The sequence below is a fragment of the Montipora capricornis genome, chromosome 10 (genome assembly GCF_036669925.1).
Source record: "Montipora capricornis isolate CH-2021 chromosome 10, ASM3666992v2, whole genome shotgun sequence".
Lineage (NCBI taxonomy): Eukaryota > Metazoa > Cnidaria > Anthozoa > Scleractinia > Acroporidae > Montipora > Montipora capricornis.
The window spans coordinates 57,286,792-57,306,177 of record NC_090892.1 but is presented as its reverse complement, the minus strand read 5'-3'; the positions used below and the strand labels follow the sequence as shown (position 1 = coordinate 57,306,177).

The 19,386-nt window shown below is 41.7% G+C and overlaps 1 protein-coding gene across 1 annotated transcript in view; it reads right to left on the bottom strand.

The window, feature by feature from the left end:
• LOC138022154 (uncharacterized) overlaps positions 1 to 19,386 on the bottom strand; it is a 39,074-nt gene that overhangs the window by 81 nt on the left and 19,607 nt on the right. The window contains exons 21-43 of the mRNA XM_068869187.1: positions 19,083 to 19,145; positions 18,626 to 18,722; positions 18,456 to 18,525; positions 17,715 to 17,840; positions 17,224 to 17,358; positions 16,868 to 16,995; positions 16,728 to 16,763; positions 16,067 to 16,216; positions 14,992 to 15,082; positions 13,205 to 13,304; positions 13,009 to 13,103; positions 12,781 to 12,879; positions 12,047 to 12,114; positions 11,502 to 11,712; positions 10,065 to 10,259; positions 9,601 to 9,647; positions 8,693 to 8,783; positions 7,240 to 7,397; positions 5,771 to 5,801; positions 5,593 to 5,673; positions 4,308 to 4,400; positions 2,123 to 2,207; positions 1 to 1,752 (exon numbers count right to left, since the gene is read on the bottom strand). The exon at positions 1 to 1,752 is cut by the window's left edge and continues 81 nt beyond it. Coding sequence (XP_068725288.1) covers positions 1,598 to 1,752; positions 2,123 to 2,207; positions 4,308 to 4,400; positions 5,593 to 5,673; positions 5,771 to 5,801; positions 7,240 to 7,397; positions 8,693 to 8,783; positions 9,601 to 9,647; positions 10,065 to 10,259; positions 11,502 to 11,712; positions 12,047 to 12,114; positions 12,781 to 12,879; positions 13,009 to 13,103; positions 13,205 to 13,304; positions 14,992 to 15,082; positions 16,067 to 16,216; positions 16,728 to 16,763; positions 16,868 to 16,995; positions 17,224 to 17,358; positions 17,715 to 17,840; positions 18,456 to 18,525; positions 18,626 to 18,722; positions 19,083 to 19,145 — 2,405 coding nt within the window. The 3' untranslated portion in view covers positions 1 to 1,597. The remainder of the gene's footprint in view (positions 1,753 to 2,122; positions 2,208 to 4,307; positions 4,401 to 5,592; positions 5,674 to 5,770; positions 5,802 to 7,239; positions 7,398 to 8,692; positions 8,784 to 9,600; positions 9,648 to 10,064; positions 10,260 to 11,501; positions 11,713 to 12,046; positions 12,115 to 12,780; positions 12,880 to 13,008; positions 13,104 to 13,204; positions 13,305 to 14,991; positions 15,083 to 16,066; positions 16,217 to 16,727; positions 16,764 to 16,867; positions 16,996 to 17,223; positions 17,359 to 17,714; positions 17,841 to 18,455; positions 18,526 to 18,625; positions 18,723 to 19,082; positions 19,146 to 19,386) is intronic.

The window sequence follows — 19,386 nt, the reverse complement described above, 5'->3', positions numbered from 1 at the left end:
CTATCCAAATGCGCTTCTTAAGCAACACCAACAATTTGATACATTCTAAGTATAGGAACAAATGCAAGGGAAAGGGTGTTTACACTAGAGACGAGTTGTTCTAAGAAAGGTTAGCGCTGCTTATCGGGGGTTAATTGCCCGAAGAATCTATTGGTTTCGATCATTCATATAGGAAGCTATGTAACGTATATCTGGGTAATTTCAAGACGCGAAAAAATCCCATATCATAGAATAGAACAAAGTAAAGACTATAGAGTAAAGCTAAAGAGATGCATGGATGGACAAAAAATACAAAATTAAAATGGATTGCCTTTGGATACTCTTGAAAAAGACAGCCTCGTGTTTTTCAAGCTTTTCAAACTTCTTCATTAAAAGCAAGAATGAAAATCAGTTTGTGACGTCAAATTATCGCTAGATCCATGTCCCTCACTTGCTCGGTCGTTGATTAAACGACTTAACGTTTCCCTAACTTAATATCCTTGTGTAGCGCATAAAAGTCACCCGGCAAGCAGAGCCTCCTTTCGCCTTTTTGTACTGAGGAGGAGATCGCGTCAACTCTTTGAAGCCGCCGCAGCCCGAACTTCTGGACTAGCCAATCTTGTTTTTTCTCGTCAAACTGGTTTTTCCAGTGCGAGCATCCTTTTAGTGATAAAACCGATGGTTATAATTGAGCTCGCTGTACTAGGAATAATCAAGATGGCGGCATATATTAGGCATATTAGACCTGGGTTCGAAACAGTTTCCTGGCAACATGAAGCGCATGCTCGATAAGGATCTTACTCGATTCGTGCAGTCTTTCTCGACAACGCTAAAATCGAGCGAGCAAAAGAAAGGCTCTGCTAGAACGGAGCTAAAAAGTGAGACGTAGAGACGAAAATGGTTAAAATACTTTTTGTTATGTGGATTTACCTTGGCAACGGAAAATATTTGAACTTCGGTGCACTTTAACCTAGCGTTCGCGCTAATCGTGCTTGGAACATCTCTACCCGCTTGTAAGGTGGCAAATCATCAGCTTGCTCAATTTTAAGGCTAAGTTAAAAGCTTTATACGAGTCCGCAGCACATCAGCTAATACATTTTGTGAAGTCGCGAGTGTCATAACATCATGATCGAATGTAACGCGCTTTGCTCAGTAACACGCCACAAACATGACATTTCCTGTGATAAACCAACAGCATGATGCGAAGGCTTCGTTTGGACCTAACATTCTCACCCGGAAACTCTTTCCTGCGTTATACCCGAATGTACCCAACGTAAAGCATGATGCGGAAGCTTCGTTTCCTCACAACATTCTTACTGGCGAAGAAACCAGCCGTCTTTATCAATGGTTCAATTTTGAATTCACCAAGACTAGTCAATAAAAAATAATGGCCGCCACTATGTGTATGGTAAACCTCTGGATTGAAGGCAAATATTAACACACATCAACAAGGACGTATTAACATATAACACAACAAACACAGAGTCGTGTTTGTCTTCCACTTCTCAAGGCTTATCCCCAACTTCCAGTATATTTAAATATACTGAGGTATCTGGCGGGTTCGAAACTTTTTTTCGATTTCGAGCGTCAAGAGATGTCATTCACTCGCAAATCTTCACTACAGCTTCTCCAGTTCAGCTTTTAACATATCAACAGCTTTGCGCATACGAGTTTCTTCTTCCTCATCTGCACACTGCGCGATCCATTCACTGCATTGCTTCAACAAAGCCTCTTTCTGAAGACGGAAGTGAGTGCGGATCACATCTTCAAAACCTGGAGACAAGAAGAAAAGTGAAACTTTAAATCGTGTAAGAGTCCCTACCCTCCGCTCTCCCCATCCTCCCCCCCACCCCCAAAACCCGTCCCACAACACCTTGTCACACAATAGTTCATTTCCGAGTTCATGTCTGCCTCCTCTTCAAAGCGAGTCTAAGTGCGAGGTTTTTGTGCTGGTAATTAGTTGTACTTTACATATGAATAAAAACTAATTTTCATAAGAAAGACTTCGCACTTAAGACTCGCTTTGAAGAAGAGGCAGACGTGAACTCGGAAATGGCATATTTTGCCTTTCATGCCTTTCATTGTGACCATCGACTATATCATGTTATTTATTTGCTTAAAACAAACAAGCCGTCGTACTGACCAGGTGTCGGTTCTCGCAACTGTCCAACAATGGCGTGGCGTATTGTGTAAAGCTTGATTTCAGCGTTGTATTCCTTGCACAGTGCCTGTTGATCAAAAGAGGTCACAAAAACAATTGAAGATCTGTGGCTCAGAGGGCGACGGAATTTAAATTCTCAAATGTCTGGACATGCAAAGCAATTAGATGCAGGCAGATTTCAATAAGCGTCACGAAGTGTCCCCTTATTCTTCTCCCCAACTTCAACATCACTCGTGTCTCGAAATACAGACAATTAACGTCAAAAAGTTTCTTACAAATGCTGCTGTACGAGTAAGGATAAACCGCTGCATTTAGCCTAAGCTAAAAATAACGCTAACCTTTATCCTTACATTATTGTTGCATTATTGTTGAAGGATACTTCATGTTAGATGTCAACTACATTGAATGTGCATCTAATTACTCGCATTCTCGAACATAGAGCGAGTTTCAATCGAGTGTCGTAAAACCAAAACCAAAATAATTACTTTGGCCAATCAAAAAGGACGGAGACAATCCAGTAAACCAATCAAAACTCGAAGTAATTACGCGTAGCCGACACAGAGCGCGGGAAAATGTGCACCCGCCAGCCACGATTGGTTTTGGTTTCACTTCTGATTGGTCGAAAAAATGGCGCGAGAACTATACACCAATCATTGAGTGAAGTAATCATAAACCAAAGCAATTCGTTAATTACTTTCGACACTAAGTTGAAAACCACTCTAAGTCAATTCAATTCCATTCAATTCAATTTACTTGTTTATCAGCAATGCAATATCATCACAGTCCTAGGCGACCCGCAATTAGCAAAGCTAAGTATTCTTCGGGTTTAAATCTGACTCAGTCAACCATGTGGAATTTTGTTCCAAGTTAAGAGTCAACTAGTCGCTTTCTTCAAATGAGTTTCTCATCACAGTTACGTTCATCTGAATTATCATTGGTTAAACTAAGAAAAAAGATCGTGCTGCACGTGCCGGCAGCACGCACTAAAGCCGCGGCTACACGAGCGATTTTTTTCTCGCGCTGTGGTGATGCGATTTTTTCAAAGTTTGTCGCGTCGCCAGCGCGAGATGAAAATCACACGTGTAGCCACCCTTGAACTGGCGACGCGACAGGTGAAAAAATCGCAAGAAAAAAGTCGCCAGAGTTGAAACTTTCGCGACAAAATCGCAGAGATAGTTGCCCGTGTAGCCACCCTGCAACTTTTTGCCCGCGCTTGCGACGCGACTTAAGGGTATTTAGCCAAGGTAATTAAAGTAGGAATGTCTGTTTATAGTGCCCAGGTGTCTTATAAAGTATGCGATTCGGGCGGCCTTCAATTTGTCGCCAAAATTGCACAAGTGTAGCCACCCTGGCGCACAGGCGACGCGAAAAAACCTGAAAAAAATCGCATCACCGGCGCGAGACAAAAATCGCTCGTGTAGCCGCGGCTTAAAGAACAGGATAGGGAGCGAGGCAAGGGACGTTTTCTTAGCCACGGAAAAGCTTTGCAGACAATGTACGACTTGAACGAGATAGAATAATCGAGAAAGAATTACGACGGTTTTAAGTTATATTTTGATTGACACCAGCGTTGAAGATCTTAAGTCTCTCTTGTTACTGGCAAGTACTGCCTATCTCGGCCGTTCAGTGAGAGGACCATGGGCGCCTATAGTCCCCTAAAACGGATAAAAGCTAACCTTCGTCGTGTAAAAATCGGTACTGTTCCATTTTTATTCGATTCGTTCTATTTTAGATCTGTTGGGTAACCGTGCCTTTGAAAAAACCACTGAGTCTTATTATAGGCCTGGGTCTACTGAGTTGTTCAAAGGAATGATAACTTCATCTACAGTGTAAAATATACCCCACGTTAAAGATTGGCCAATAGTTTTCGTTCACACGCCTTTGCTTAGATGTGCCTAAAGGCTGTTTACTGCCCATATTAGGAGTTTCCTTGGCGGGAATAAGGAGAAGCCTTGTTTCAATGTTGCCAAACATTGGTCCGTGAAACAAATTGCGAACACTGTTCTGCAAGGTCATACTCAAGTCGCTCTATCCGCTCTTTGAACAACTGCAGCCTGTACTTTGACAAAACGCGGATCGTTAGGTCGTTAGTTGCTATCACATACGACGTGACGTATGGCGGAAATCGTTGTTTATCATTTACGCCGGACAATAGTTTCTTACTTACATTTCCCTCGTCCGTGCCTCTCATGCCTTCATAGCCAGGCTCGTTGAAACAAGGATCAGGAGTAAACATCATTCCTTGAATAGACACTAAAACCTGCCAGAAAATTGATCAACAAAACCGTTGTACATTTTTTTGTTGTTCGCCTTGTACGCAAATGAACCAGTTTTAAAATGTGCAAATTCCTAACGTGCATGATGAACAAATCGCAGCGATCAATCTCGCTGTAGATCCTACTGCTTCAACTTCATCGATGGCGAGTCGCGAATGCTCGGAAAGAAATCCGAGAGTTCCTATGCAGGAGTCGAACCTATGACCTTCCAATTAACAGTGCGGATGCTCTCAGACTCGTGGGGCGAGCCCATTAAAATAGCTTCGAAAGAAAGAGCTGACCCTCGCCCTTACCTGGAAAATTTAAGCAATTGTCTCTTAGAAAATAGGTTCATATGACATTTGTCCCGCTTTATTGCTAAACTGAAATTGTCTGAATAGTGCAATCTCGCAATTATAGTCTAGGAGATGGTGAAATGTTAACCCCCGGAAGTGAATGAATGAACTTCGGTTTTGTCCGACCGAAAGAACAATCGGCGAAGCCGAACAGCCGGCTAGGGAAAGGGTTTCTCACTTCCTCCCGCCCCAATCCCCTCGCGTCTTCGGACTTCGCCGATTGTTCGTTCGCTCGGACAAAACCGCCAGCTACGCAGGCTAGGAAAAAATCCTAACGCTCCTTTGTAGGAGTCGAATGTGCGACCTTCCAAATATTCCGATCCTTCTGATCGATTTCGTGAGTTAGATTGAACAAAATAAGGAAGTTCCTCATCGAAACCCCAACTTCAGAATTTTTACAAAAGGAATCCGTCATACCCCAATTTTTGAGTTTCTTAAACACGAAGACGCACTATAAAAAGGGGTCGCCTCACGCTCTGCTTTTGTGCGAATTCATTCAAGCACAACTGATTAATTATCCAAGATGGTGATCAACAAACAGCAACACAGAGACGGAAGCGCGAAAAGATATTTCTAGCGCGAGAAAAAAGGACTGGGGATTGAAATTACAAAGAGCTACAGATAACATTTCATGACATAGTACGGACACATTGCCATAAGGGGCTTTTTTATTGCACAAATTATCACTGAGCTAGGTTGTGTCCACGGTTGATTGATAAATCATTTGCATGTGCCTAAGACACCCCGCCTTTTATAGTGCGTCTTCGTGTTTAAATTAAAATAGAGACAAATTAGAGGTGTGTTAAAGGCGAGGGTGCGCTTATCAGTCATGGACACAAACCTGATAAAGAGATGATTTCTTCGGATCCCATTTTTCGCTGGCATCACCGCCATGCCAAGTTCCCAACAAACTCAAACAAACCTATAAGGTGAAAAGCACAGGCGTAATGAATGAACTCAGTACAGTCAAAGGACAAAAATACCAGAACTTTGGACAACAGACCACAGAGTTAACTTGCCTTTCCGTCCGCGTAGAGATTTGGATTAAACCTGACAAATAAAGAAAAGAAAAATCGTATTCAGAACCACCAATACGAGCTACAATGAAATAGACACTCTCCAACTGAAACATTCTTACAATTTAGCACGGTACTTTGACTGGGAACGTAACAAGTCTATTGATTGGTCGGGAGCCAGTCAAAAGTCAAGTAACTTTATTTAAACTCGGTAAAAACATCAGGCATAAACTACAAAATTCTAAGCCATTCATATAACACATATATACATATAACCTATGATATAACCTATATAAAAATGTGATCAAAATAGAATATAAAACGGAAGTCCATATAATATTAAATAATCAATAAATAATAGATAAATCTAGTGTTTTACCCGTATCGGGTTTAGACGTATTATTATTATTATTATTAATAGATAAATAGCAATAAATCAAGTTAGCCTGCTTTCCATGGATGCCGAATGTAAATTATTTGAAAAATTCCTTACAGCCAGATTTAAAACTGTGTATGGATTCCGCTTGCCGAAGAGTCGAAGGCAAACCCCTTCAACAAGACCGCCCAGCTACAGCGAAAACTATTTTAAAGATAATTGGTGCGGGGGAGAGGTACAACAAATTTATTAGCGGAATCTCTCAAGAAATAATTCGAAACACGGTTTACAAATCTATCCTATAGATACGCAGGCGCTAAACCGCGAGTACATTTGCAAACCATGTTTACCGTGTGGAGCTCACGACAGCGAGCAACGGTTAAATCACTGTAGTATGACTTTGCACAAACGCTGTCAATTTCGTTCAAGGTAAAAAAGAGCTCCTCGCTCTCATTGTTCAATCCACAGCTATCAAGCCGTTTGTTCAAAAATTGATTATAAATTTCACAAAATGGGTCATCAAAAAAATTCTGAACTCGGTTCAAACAGGATATCGTACAAGATAAAGACCTCAGGCGGTGAGTGACTGAGTGAGGCCGCATGTTGTTCAAACGATGGATAGCGCCGGATAAATCACCATCCAATGGACAAGTCATAGCGAAACAAATTGCGCTATCCAATGGATAGTGATTTATCCGGTAGATAGCGTTATCCACCTGTTGAACAACTGGCGCCAGGTCTGTATCATCCGTCTTAGCCAGCGGTTTTCCACAGATAGTACAGAGCTCGGTTTAAGTATCTGCATTCTGCAATTTACGTCCAGGCCTTTTTTCGGGTTTTGGGTTTTTGTGCTCAGTGACCTAGCCTTTGAGAGGGAGCTTGGAAGGGATTCGAGATCGCGCTGTACTTGTTCCAACAATTTGGAGGAAATAACCAAAGACGGTTACCCCGCATGGTTCAAGAAGTCAAAAAGCAAATGGAAAAATTACCAACATTTGATTTGATTTGCGTTAAATTTGTTGATTTCAGTTTACAGTGTTCCCAATTAGTGCTCCAGCGCTAGAAGTTAAATAAAATTCCTTTCCTTTCCTCTAACCTGACAGTGCCGTTACCCGTTGTGATAATCTTCACCATGGGAGGATCAACAGGATATGAAGACGGAAAGTAGATATCAAAGACGAAGCAGCCGCGGCTGTACGGTGTATCAACTGTGCCGGTAATAAGAGCACGGACAAAGTCCATACGGTTTTCATCCTAAGATAAGAAAAAACAACAACAACAAGAAAACAAAGATCACTTACAAGCAAAGACTACTTGCAAATAGCACGGCTAATCAGACAGGTAGCATGAAGACATGTCTCCTAGATGCTTAATATTTGCATTAGAGAACAGATGAAATTAATCGGAGAGACAGAGATAATGAAATTAGGGGAAAATATTTTCTTGAATCTATATTTCGAAAAGCACAGAAAATATTTTTTAATTAAACAGGGTGACATCAAAAGCGTTTGCCAAGAATGGAATCGACTTGACATGGTCAAATAAAACCCAACTGCACGTAGGCAACCGGTCGGTTATTTACAAAGCAAAATAGAATTGACCCATACCACTGGCTTCAGCCGCTTCCCCTAGTCGTTACAGAAAAAAAAAGAAGGAAAACTATGGAAAATTGGAACCCGAAGTGTTTTCAAGGTGTGCGCAAGGGTGAAAAACTTTCCCTTCCTTCGAGGCCAAGCAGAACATTAGACATCTATCTCAAGAACCCTAGTATAGCAAACGGTACACTGGAAAGTCAAATCAAAGCAAGGTGGTCACAACTTAAACAACAGGATGTGCGAAGAAAGCGATACATGGGATCCACTAGCAAGCCACCGACATAGGCATACCTCTACGAAAGAGCGCTAAAAGATCGCTCGCGAGCAAACCGTCCGCTGTACATCATTCGACGATGTATTTTTCCTTGCAATCGCCGGGGAAGAATATTTCAGTTCTTGACCTAAATGCTGGATATCAGCCAGGCTCTGAGACCCCGTTTGGTTGTTGTTTGGTTATGAGGGATATTTCATCGTGTAATTAGGGAGCTTAAGCACGCGCGTTTTTGAGGCGCGGACAGCAACCGGAAGAGAACATTTCGCGCGCCAGGACAGTGGTGTCTCCTAGATTTTTATACTAATCATCTCTAATGGAGAAAGGTTACTTAGCACTATAAATGTGGTTGAGTGAAGACAAGTTGAAAGGGAAAACAGGTCACTTCCGGCTGCCGTTCGCGTCTCAAAAACACGCGTGCTTAAGGTCCCTATTGTCAGGAGGTGACCAACGTCCTCTTGAGAGTGCTAACGAGTGATAACCACGTGTGCAAGTTGTCTGTCCTGAGCATGCGCATAAGGTTCTGTGTGTGCTCTTTTTCATAATGCGCAAGCGCAGAACCGAGCACTTGTCTACTATCTGTTCTACCTGTACTGCGAGCTAAAGCTCTCCAAAACTGAAACACTGACAACTTGCAGCGAAATTAATAGCGAATGAAATACTCCTTTTTTCCAATGGCTTACCTGTCTGACTAGAATTGAAGCATTTGGATGAATGGGAAGACTGTTTTTTAATTGTGTTGATTCTCGCATAAGAGCCCGCACTTTACCAGATCTAAAAAACATTAAGTGAAAAATATAATTCAAAGAAACGTCAAGTATTGCAGGATTGGTACTCTTTGAATACCATACCAAAAATTACCTTACTGAGTGGAGTTTACTAAACCATGTTGACATTTTAAACACTTAGCTAGCCTCTGCTGACTAAGCAGACCGTCGGGTCGAAGAAAATAATACGCTTAGCTTTGAGCAACATTATGTGAATTTAAAAAACGACATTCGAATCAAATTCAACCGACTTTCTCCGCGCCCACAGGACTCGGAATAAACTTCCCCATCAGGCGCCAGTTGCAGAGCATCCTTTCCTGTGTTTTCCTACAGGTATCAATTAGGCCTCGTTCGACACGTCACAAACACAAGCACCGCTTTAATTGTGATCGAGCGAAAATGTTTCACATAGAAATTGGGTCCAGAATGACGAAACAACTCTTGAAGTGATTGGTTTTCGACCTTTATTCGGGGATACCCGAAGAAAATCCGAGTGCTCCTTTGCAGGAGCCGAACCCACGACAACCTTCCGATTTCTAGTTCGGATGCTCTACCACTGAGCTATAGGAGACTCGTAGGAACCAGGCCATTGAACTAAGTTCACGTAATTGGCCCGCCATACTACTGGGATCTAAATTCTCGAAATGGAGCATATTGGCGATTGTACTGAAAAAGAGCTGTTAATCGATAAACCCGGTGATTGTCACATGAACCTAGTTAAATGGCCTCGCTCCAAGAGTGTCGTATGGCTTAGTGCATAGTTAATAGAGGAGAATGGTTTTGAAGCTCGGCAAATGGGTTCGAATTGTTAAGAAAACTTTTACCTGGGGCAAATTTGTTGGTTGGCACGACAGCGAAAGGCATGGACTTCCTGAAAATAAAATAAAAGGCTCTGATCAGTTTAATACAACAATTCATGTGACAAGATCAAGTTACTGGGTTGGTACACAACCTTTGAAATGACATTTACAAATGGTTTGACACTTTGACAGTAAAAATAATAACAACCACTTTGATCATGAATGTCTCACGCTTATGCAGCCGAGTACAACAGGCTCTTGTGAACTGGGAGACTGCAAATAAACTAAACTAGAGCATATAAAATCAACTCTTGGTTTTTGTTGAGAAGTATTCGAAAAGAAAACCTCTTGAAGCAGAGTAGAGAACCGACAAACTTGACCCACAGAGGCATGCCTTCGGCGGAAGGCGAAAGGCAAGTGCTCTATCCACTGCGTCAACCCTGGCTTTACAAATTTTTTTCAGAAAGTTCTTTCGTAAGCAGTCTTACCACAAGTTCCGCGGTATCGAACTTTAGTGGTTCAAGAGCTTCTATGTAAGCCTCATTCTCGTTCTTTGAGCCACACGCCACCTCCACAGCTCCCTCGGGCATCTCTTCTAGCGAAGCAAGTTCACTCTCATTTTCTTTAACCTGGTCATCACAGAGGCAGGGGTGGCCTTCAGAGCGTTCATACAGTGATCCAACCTATAAAGGAAAACCGCAATCATTTGAAATCCGTAAGATCTTCTGGGTTACCGCACATTGGAGGGGAAAATATAAAACGTTTTTGCAGCGAAACACAAAGAAACTGGTGATAACTTCACCCAAGATGAGTATTAACGGGATGAAGCTCGTTTAAGTTTCTCTTAGCGATAAAAATAAAAAATGCGTAAAAAATGTTCTTAAAACAAGAAAGGCAAACAAGGTAATATGAGAGCACTACAGCCTGGAATGCTCGCCAGCATCCTTTCATTGCTGAAATTTTCACGAAGTCTTGTATGTGCCGACGGTAGACTGACAAATAATCTAGATAAACCAAAGGTACTACTCCTTTTCTAGCGTGTCTTGGTGTTAACCTCTTATCCCTGGCCAGTAGCTTATTTTTCATTACATTATCAGCGCTTAATCACAAGTTATGAGAATGACGGAAGTGAGCACAAAATAAAACGTCTCCGAAGGGGGAAAACTAGTGTATAGAGAACAGTGAAGGATACGCCTCTTTACATAACTATAGAAAGCGCCTTAACCATACAATTGTTTGTTTTCACTCACGTGATCAACGACCACGTTTTTTTTAACGAAAACAGGACAAAACATTTGCACAATAGTACAGTTCAATTCGCGGAGGATTGGGTCGGGACACAAACATGGCCGCCTTTTCTTTGACTAGGGTTACAAACATGGCGGCCGTGACGTCATGTGAAAACCGATAATAGTCAATTTTACAGTTGTGTGCTTAGCTACCTGGCCTATGAATGAAAGTGAGGCTGGAGTTGCCCTTGTTTTCATAGAAACCTCAATGCTTTTCTCATGCAAATTCTTACTAATTTGCATGACAACATCATTAACGTAAGAAAAGGTGGGAGGTCTGTATCATAACAAGGTCAACGCCAGCCTCAATTTCATTTTAAGGCTTGGTAACTAAGCACGCATCTGTAAAGAGGTCTATTACCTAAATCAAATTATTGGAAATCAAAGTAACTGTTAGTTTGTTATGAGACGGGAAAACGGGAGTATCCAAGGAAAAACCTGTCCGAGCAGAGTAGGGATCCAACAAACTCAACCCACTTATGGCCTTAGAACCGGAAAGGCGAGTACTTGCACCACTGCGCCCGAGTTAAGGATTGAAGGGATCTAACCACTGACCAAACTCGCGCTTACCATGCGGGGAGACCCTATTAGGTTTTAGTGGTTTAAAGACATGACATAAGTTTCGGCATTTCTTACTTCCTGTAATAGCTTTCTCAAGTCTTGGATCACACGATCAGAGGCAAGGTTCTCCCGTTGAATCACGTGCAGGGCTTTCTCAAAGGTAAGCCTGCTGTAATCAGGGTTGTCAGCGAGACATTTGACAAATTCTCTGTCCTCACTGGCATTAGCCATGCGCACTAACGAAGTTAAGATCTTGACCAAAAGATCCCGTGGGTCGAATGAATATCTAAAAACAGGCACAAAATAAATTATGAAAACAGGGTTAGTTAATTATACTGCAAGTATAAATTTCACAGCTTAAAATAATTCCTTGAGAGGTGACTTAAAAACTGCGTCAAAACAAGAGCATCAAACTTCGGTATCGACTGCTATCACCTCTCCCTTCCAGCTCCCCATTTATGGAGGAAGATAGAAGAGACAGGCTCTGCTCGCAGGGTAGATTTGCTATGCTCTGTTCTTGAATGTTTGATCAGTTAAGAAAAGGATGGTTTGAACTTCGCAAGTGTACTTGATCCAAAGGAATGAACGAGGGAAAACTAAATAATCTATTAATGACTCACTTCTCCATGTTTTGAACTTTCAAATCCACGCATTTGCGACCACAAAGAGAATCCAAAAACCCGATGATCTACACAATAATGAAGAAACAAATTTTCACAACAGAACTTTAAAAATAACATATAATCACTCATAAGTTGAACGACTTGTTTTTTAGTTATCAAAAGAGATCTTTCGCATCACGTTTACGTGAAACGTAGAACGGGAAACGTAGAACGGGAAAGTAGAACGGGAAACGATAGGGCGCTGCTTCTAAGAAAAACACGAAAATTCCCTTGTGTTAACTTTTCTTGCTCCTTCGAGAAATTGCTTAACTGTAGATAACAGACAAGAGATGGGCAAAGAATCAAACAAGCTTCTTCGATATTTGGCAAAAGGCAAAATTTGTCCCTGACGTATTCCGTTTATCATAAACGTGATCCAAAAGCTCTCTAATATCACCCCGGCATATCCCGACCTGCGAAATGAATAAGACTAAAATGGTTGGGAAACGTTTCTTTCTTTTTATTGGACGCAACGTTGCGAAACCCGGCTCGCAGCGTTGCATGCGTCCAACAAAAAGTTGGGATAGAAAGAAAACTCTTCCCAACCACTTTATGGAACCAAAAATGTTGGCCGCAACGTCATGAGGTGTGGTATGTTTATTCTTCCAATAGCTTGGCCGATATGCAATATTGGAACACAGAGTCACACCTACAGACACCTTGGTACTCCCATCATAAGCAACAAGACTTACCGCGGCTGCTGCTCTTGTGGACAAAGGAGAGCGCGAGAAACAGCGAGCAACCTTGTCTTCTTCTGTGATTTTCTCCAAAAAGGCTAGTGTTGCATTTGCCTGAAATAACATATTTAAGCCTCTTTATACTGCATGTTCAAAGAGGCAAACATCAACAAATGCGGAATACTTAGGGAAAAAGCTATCTTTTGACAACGATTATTTTTACACTCGTTGTAATTTACATACCATTTGCATAAAGCTCTTAGACACGTGTTCCTCGCCCATCAAAAACTTCTCCTTTTCATGTCGTTGTTCGGGGGTCAGTTCTTTCCACTTTTCATCTGCGCAGGAAAAAACCGGAAGCACAGGTTGAATACTTAAACAACTAACCTTCACCTTTACCACTTGACGATGCGAAGAAGGGTCGCGCAAATATGCTTACCACATTTCTTGGCGCACTGTAATTTCCTAACGTTTGTAAGACGTAGCAAACCGTCTTTCAAAACATACAGCAGCGTGTCCAGCACAGCACCTAAAAAAGACTAGAAACAAAATAAAGCCGTGTAATTCAGTGGAACTGTTTTGGGTTAAACTCGCAGATTTACAACAAAATGCATAGGTCGCTTCGCCCTGAGCCTTTTTTTTATCACAATTGCTTGTAATCTCGCAATCTGATTGGCTAATTTGCCGTTGTCTATAACAGTCTACACAACGCTGCTCGCGTCAATTTGTCGCGCAATGTAATAGCCAATCAGGAACGCTCAATTTGGGAAATTTACCAATCATGTTGCGAGATATTGTGTCATGATTTTGGTCACGCTCTGAAACTGTGATGATGTTTCGAACTGACCACTGTGATGACGAATATCGTTGTCGATAAGAGTAGAGACGACGCTGAACCACTTTCTATTTGTTAAATTCACCCACCGCGACGAAAAATCCACTGAGATGGCGGTGGGATCAACTGACTTGCACCTTACAACTCACATATTTCTCTCATAAGAATTCCTTTCCTTAGACCAATTATAAATGTTCTGTCAATTTAACCCACGTTAAACAAAAATCTGTTTTGCGTATTGGCACCTTCTATTCCCACGGAACCACTCAAGGAACACAACCCGTTCCTCTAACCTATTGTATGGTGCCACCAATAACGTTACTTTACTTAACTATTAGACCCTTCACCCGCAAGGGCTACGGGTCAATAGCCCATTCAGCTATTGACCCGTGGCCCTTGAGGGCGAAGGGTCTAATTGTTTTAGTATCACCCAACTAGTCGGACAGAAAAGGCAATGACGTTAGCAAATGCAAGTTGAAGCGTCACGCTTTTCGCTACTCGAGGACTATTTTTGGTTTTCACGTGACGTCATCAAAATAAAAAAAATAAGGAATTATCAATCGTCTTAACATTTTAGTTTAGTTGGTTATTAGAACAGCTGAAGACTTATCTTTTTACAAATTTTCAGTTTGATAGGGTTTTTCGTCTTGTGATAAAGCAAGGTTGAATTTCTAAGCTTTTGCGTGACACTATGTTAAATTTGCGGCCGAGAATGCTGTCACGTAGGTTAAAAAAAGTGACATCCGCGGAGATTTTGCAATCTGAACAGTCCTTGTGTGAGAATAAGTACTCATATAGATGTTTATGAGCGCTCGGAAGACGACTACAGGCCTTGTATAGCAAAACTCCATCACATATATTTTGTTAGCTTCCGGCCGCCATATTTGTGCCCCTCGCAGGGACACAAACATGGCGTCTCCATACAAGTTTTATAAATTTGAGTAAAACATTCCTTCGAATATCTCCCGCACGAAACATCGCACAGACCTGAACCTTTGCGAGACTGTTTGAATAATCATCTTCTTTTATTTCTTAATTCTTGACTTTACTTGTTGAATGGTTTTGATGACGGTGTGACAGTGAAAACTGGCAATTACTAATAGTCCTCTAGAAGCGTAGCCAATTAAAATGCAGGATTTGCATTACATGTAGTCCACTAGTTGGGTGATACTAATATGCGATATAAAAATCCTCACAACCCAAAATCTTTTTATTCCCTCTGAATCGAAGTGGCTAATGCTCGAAACGTCAGCTTTTTAATTGCCTTACGATGGTCAACTTACTTTATCAACTCATTTGATGCCACCTACTACTGCAATTTCTGACAAATTTTGCAATGGTAAAAGGTTAGTTAAGAAGTATAGTGAATGCTCTGGTGGCAGTCAACTCACCTGAAAACTCTCTCTGCCGCATTCTTCCAAAATTGAAGGCAGAATGTCAGGTCTTTTCCACAGCGATTCCAGCAACTTTACAATCTCATATCTAAAACGTACGAGTTGAGTTTGAGGCTATGCCAGTTACGATTAAAGACATTCTCGTCACCGGAGCCTCGGATCGACCCAAGGCTCTGGGAAACTTTATGTAGGAGAACATGCGCCGTAGGATTCTTATAGCCAAAAACTGGCTATTTGAACCTTACTGCGCCTGCTCACTCCTCGTGCTAACATGAACGCACCAATTAGAGACGCTTTTGATTGTTCTTCACGAAAACCAATGAGAAGACACTTTGTTTCAGGGTTCCCCAGAGCTCTTCTCTCCCTCCGTCAAGAGAAGAGCTCTGGGGTCGAGATTGGGTTACAGAAGGATGTAACAGTTTATCATTGTGTGACAAGCGTATAAGAGATTGAGAAAAATTGAGTTATCCATCAGACTGGAATTACTGCAGAGCTAGCGCGTTAAGATAACATCCGCCCTTCCTAAATCTATAAAATGTCCAGGCAGTCTTATCACTGTTTACTGTTGTCATCTGTGACACGAATAATTAAGACTGCCTTTCTAGGTCAACAATTTATGTGGGATATGTCACGCAAAATGATGTCTTTTCATGACACCCAAAAAGTAGAATGAAACACTGCAATCACAACTTAAAACTGTTGAACAACTAAAAGATTTTCAGCAAAAGGAAAGAGAAGCATGGATAAATAACACAAATGGACAAGATTGAAACGGAATGCATTTGAATAAATTAATCTCAAGTTTATAGCAAATCGCGTGGATAAAGGTCGTTGTTTGTGATGTAACGATAACTTCATCAGTAACAATACCATTTTCGAGTTTTAATCTCGTGATCAACTAAAGATTTCTCCTAAACACCCTACAACAACGTGACATTGCCCCTTTAAGACAACTGCACCAGTCGCCTTTGCAACCACTTTTGGAGCGCAATTGCATGCTTGACAACCCCTAAAAACGATTACGAACGAAGCAGACTACTGCTCCCCGAATTTACTAATACGGTGTTCAAACCTCGCTGAAAATTTGTCAAACTCTTCCTTGTCCACGTCCAGGCCCTCCACAATATCAACCGAGCAGTACGTATGAATGAGAGCTGGAGCGAGCTTCTCTCTGATCAATGGACTCATGGCAATACAAGCCACCAAATCGCCTTCAATGCCACTGTTAAGAAGACAAAGAAAACTATCAAATGGGAAGGTAAAAACAGACACCTATGTCAAGCCTTAGAACTCTTCAACCCGTGAAGTAAGGGGATAGGTAATTAAGGGTGCGTTCGATTGACCCTAATCCGGAATAAGAATACATGGAGTGATGATTTAAAACACTATGTATGGCGTTTTGCAGCAACAAGAATAATAAAGCTATGTTTAAAATAGCATTTTAACAGATGTTTGACAATATTAATGTGAATCCCCACAAAAACGAAGGATTTCCAACTTCTATTCCATGTATTCCTATTCCGGAATACGGTCAATCGAACGCGCCCTAAGTGATTTCAATCTTTGTCCCCACTGGCTACTACAGAACTTGAGAAAGAATGACGACAGGAGGTAACAGGGCAATAGGGACATCATTGGGGAGGGGAAGGGCAAGCAATCAGCCACACGGCCTGCATTTACATATATATGTACGCGTGCATTTTCCACAGCATAAAAAAAACAATTGTATATACCTTCCCCAACTGTTGGTGTCCAACAACGAATTTTTACTAAAAAAAGGAGAAAATTACAAAGATCATTCGCATTTCGTTCACAAAGAAACGTGCTAAGTTGTCAAGCATTCCGGGGAGTGAACCAATAGACGGAACTATACCTCTTCTTTCTGGAGCATATTTCCGCGAATGACAACTGCGATGTAACAATCTTGGAGGCTGCCACAGGGCCTGGCATCAGATCTCGCCGGTCGATGAGGGTGATACAACAGTCGACAAAAACACAGATCTGCAACACAAATCAGTGGCAAAGAAAATTGAAACTTCATGGGGTTTTGATTCGGTTCCAATCGCAGCCGCCATCTCTTTTCCTTCTTCTCCATGCCTCACTCACACACACATACACACACATACGCCTGCGCGCACAGACACCGCTGGCTCCAGTTGTTCAAAGTGTGATTAGAATTTCCCATATATAATTCACAACCGAGGGAATACAGCTGCCATAGACACTTACATTTAAACCTTTGAGAGCTCCGGGTTTGTGAACAGCGACAAAGCTGAACCAAGAACACATGTCCTTAACGTAGAACTCGGGAATATTGGCAAATATTTCCCTCTGTTTGGCATGGATTTCCTCTTGGGTCAAATCCTACAAAAAACATTAAACCAAAATTACTTTCAAATTACTGTAGGTAACAACCAACTCATGTACCATATAATTTCAGTATGCTAAGACGATAACAGCGTGATCATAAAACTAGTCAACAAGCAAGTTCGCCATTTCTGAATCACGAGTTGTTACGCTTCGCCTTTCATTTCGCGTGCCATTGATTTCACGGGAGACATCTCGTGGGAGAATGAGGGTCAATTATTGCAGAGGAGGCTCCATTGAGTCACTTACCTCTCATTTCGCAAGTCTGAGAAGCAATTTAGGTCCATTAATTACTACCATAGTTTTTTTTTTCACTTCCACAGAAATAAGTAAGTAGTTCAGGTAACGCCAACCTGATTTTCAGCTGCACAGCTGTCGAGAAGATTGAGTAGCCAGGCTGCACTCGTGATATAAAACTCCGAACAAAGCCTCATGAAGTGAATATCTTCAAGGCAAGTTTCCCACTGAAGAATGAAGAGCTAAAAAGGTAAAGAAGATCATGCTTGGCTCATTTGATTGTTTTCGCATAATGTGATTGGGTTTTGTTCTTACTTTGCTTTTCAGCTTTAATGCAATAACTGCAACTGCTAAATTATAAGTTGAAACCTTCAACGGCTTCTACAGTGGAGAACGCTTCATGTTCTCGTGCTCTGGGTTCGATTCCCGCGGGTGGATTGATTTTGTTAGTTCTCTTTCCCGCTCCGAGAAGTTTTTTTCCCGAATACTCCGGTTTTCCCTTCTAACAACAAATCAACAATTGACTTGTTCTGCTTTGATTCGATTTGATTTGACTTAGAGACTTCACAATTAGCAGAGCACTTTGCCCTTAGCTACATGCACTTGAGTAACTGTTGTTGTCGTCGTTGTCGTCGTCATCGTTGTCATCGTTATCGTCGTCGTAATCGTCGTCGTCGTCGTCATCGTCATCGTCGTCGTCGTCGTCATCGTTGTCATCGTACTCGTCGTCATCGTCATCGTCGACGTCCTCGTCATCGTCATCATCTTCGTCATGTCGTCGTCTGTATCGTCATCATCATCATCATCTTAATCGTCTTTGTCAACATCAAAGTTTTCAGTCAATCATTTCAACTTGCCATTAGAATTTTTCTGGCTTCTGCTTCCATTGACGTTCCTTCATTCATTTCTGCCATCATCGCAAAATTCCTAAATATTGAAAAACAATAATAAATGACAAAGATAAAAGACAGAAACGACACGGTCAGCCACAGTATTGCATTTCACAATAAGGAAAAGCTGCACTAACCTGTACAGTTTATTGTAGTGCTGAATGGTTGTGTTAAGACCGACATGTAAGGCGCTGTGCGTGATATGGAACATCTCTGTCATCAGTTTGAACTGACCTAAATAAAAATAAAACAACCATGACGTAATAATGATTTAATTGCGGAAGAAGGTGACAAGAATTTTGATCAAGATAAATTATTATGTGGGATTGTGTATATTTTCGGCTTGCAAAAAGGAAGTCGTCTCCTTCCATAATTGCTATATTAGCATATATCCTCCTGGAAACCCCACACACTCAACCCTCTCTGCCCCCTCCCCCACTCCGCCCGCCCCTCCCCGACCCCAACCCCCCCCCCCCCCCCCCCATTTCTCTTCAGCCCAACTTGACTGAGCCAACACAAAAAAACAACGAGTCACTGGTTTGTAGGGATCATAAAACGTCATACAGTGCTTTTGATTGCTAGCTACCACTGTACCTTTCATTTCTTCGGATGGAAACAGTACGCTGCGCAAGTCTGTTCTCTCTTCATCTTCAGCACCTGTATACAACACGGAGAATAACGTAACAGCGAGTGCGGTTTAGGATTTGGACACGTTACATGGGCGGGGAACGTGTGGATATTTTGAACGGACCCAGACCGTGTAGATCAACGGGAAGAGCTTGCTAACAATGAGTACGCCTCAATTAATCCGAGATGCTAAAAAAGTTTTCCCAAGGAAAGCGATTTTTCCAAAATAATTTCAGTTTCATGCTGAATCACGATATACCCGTTTGATGAT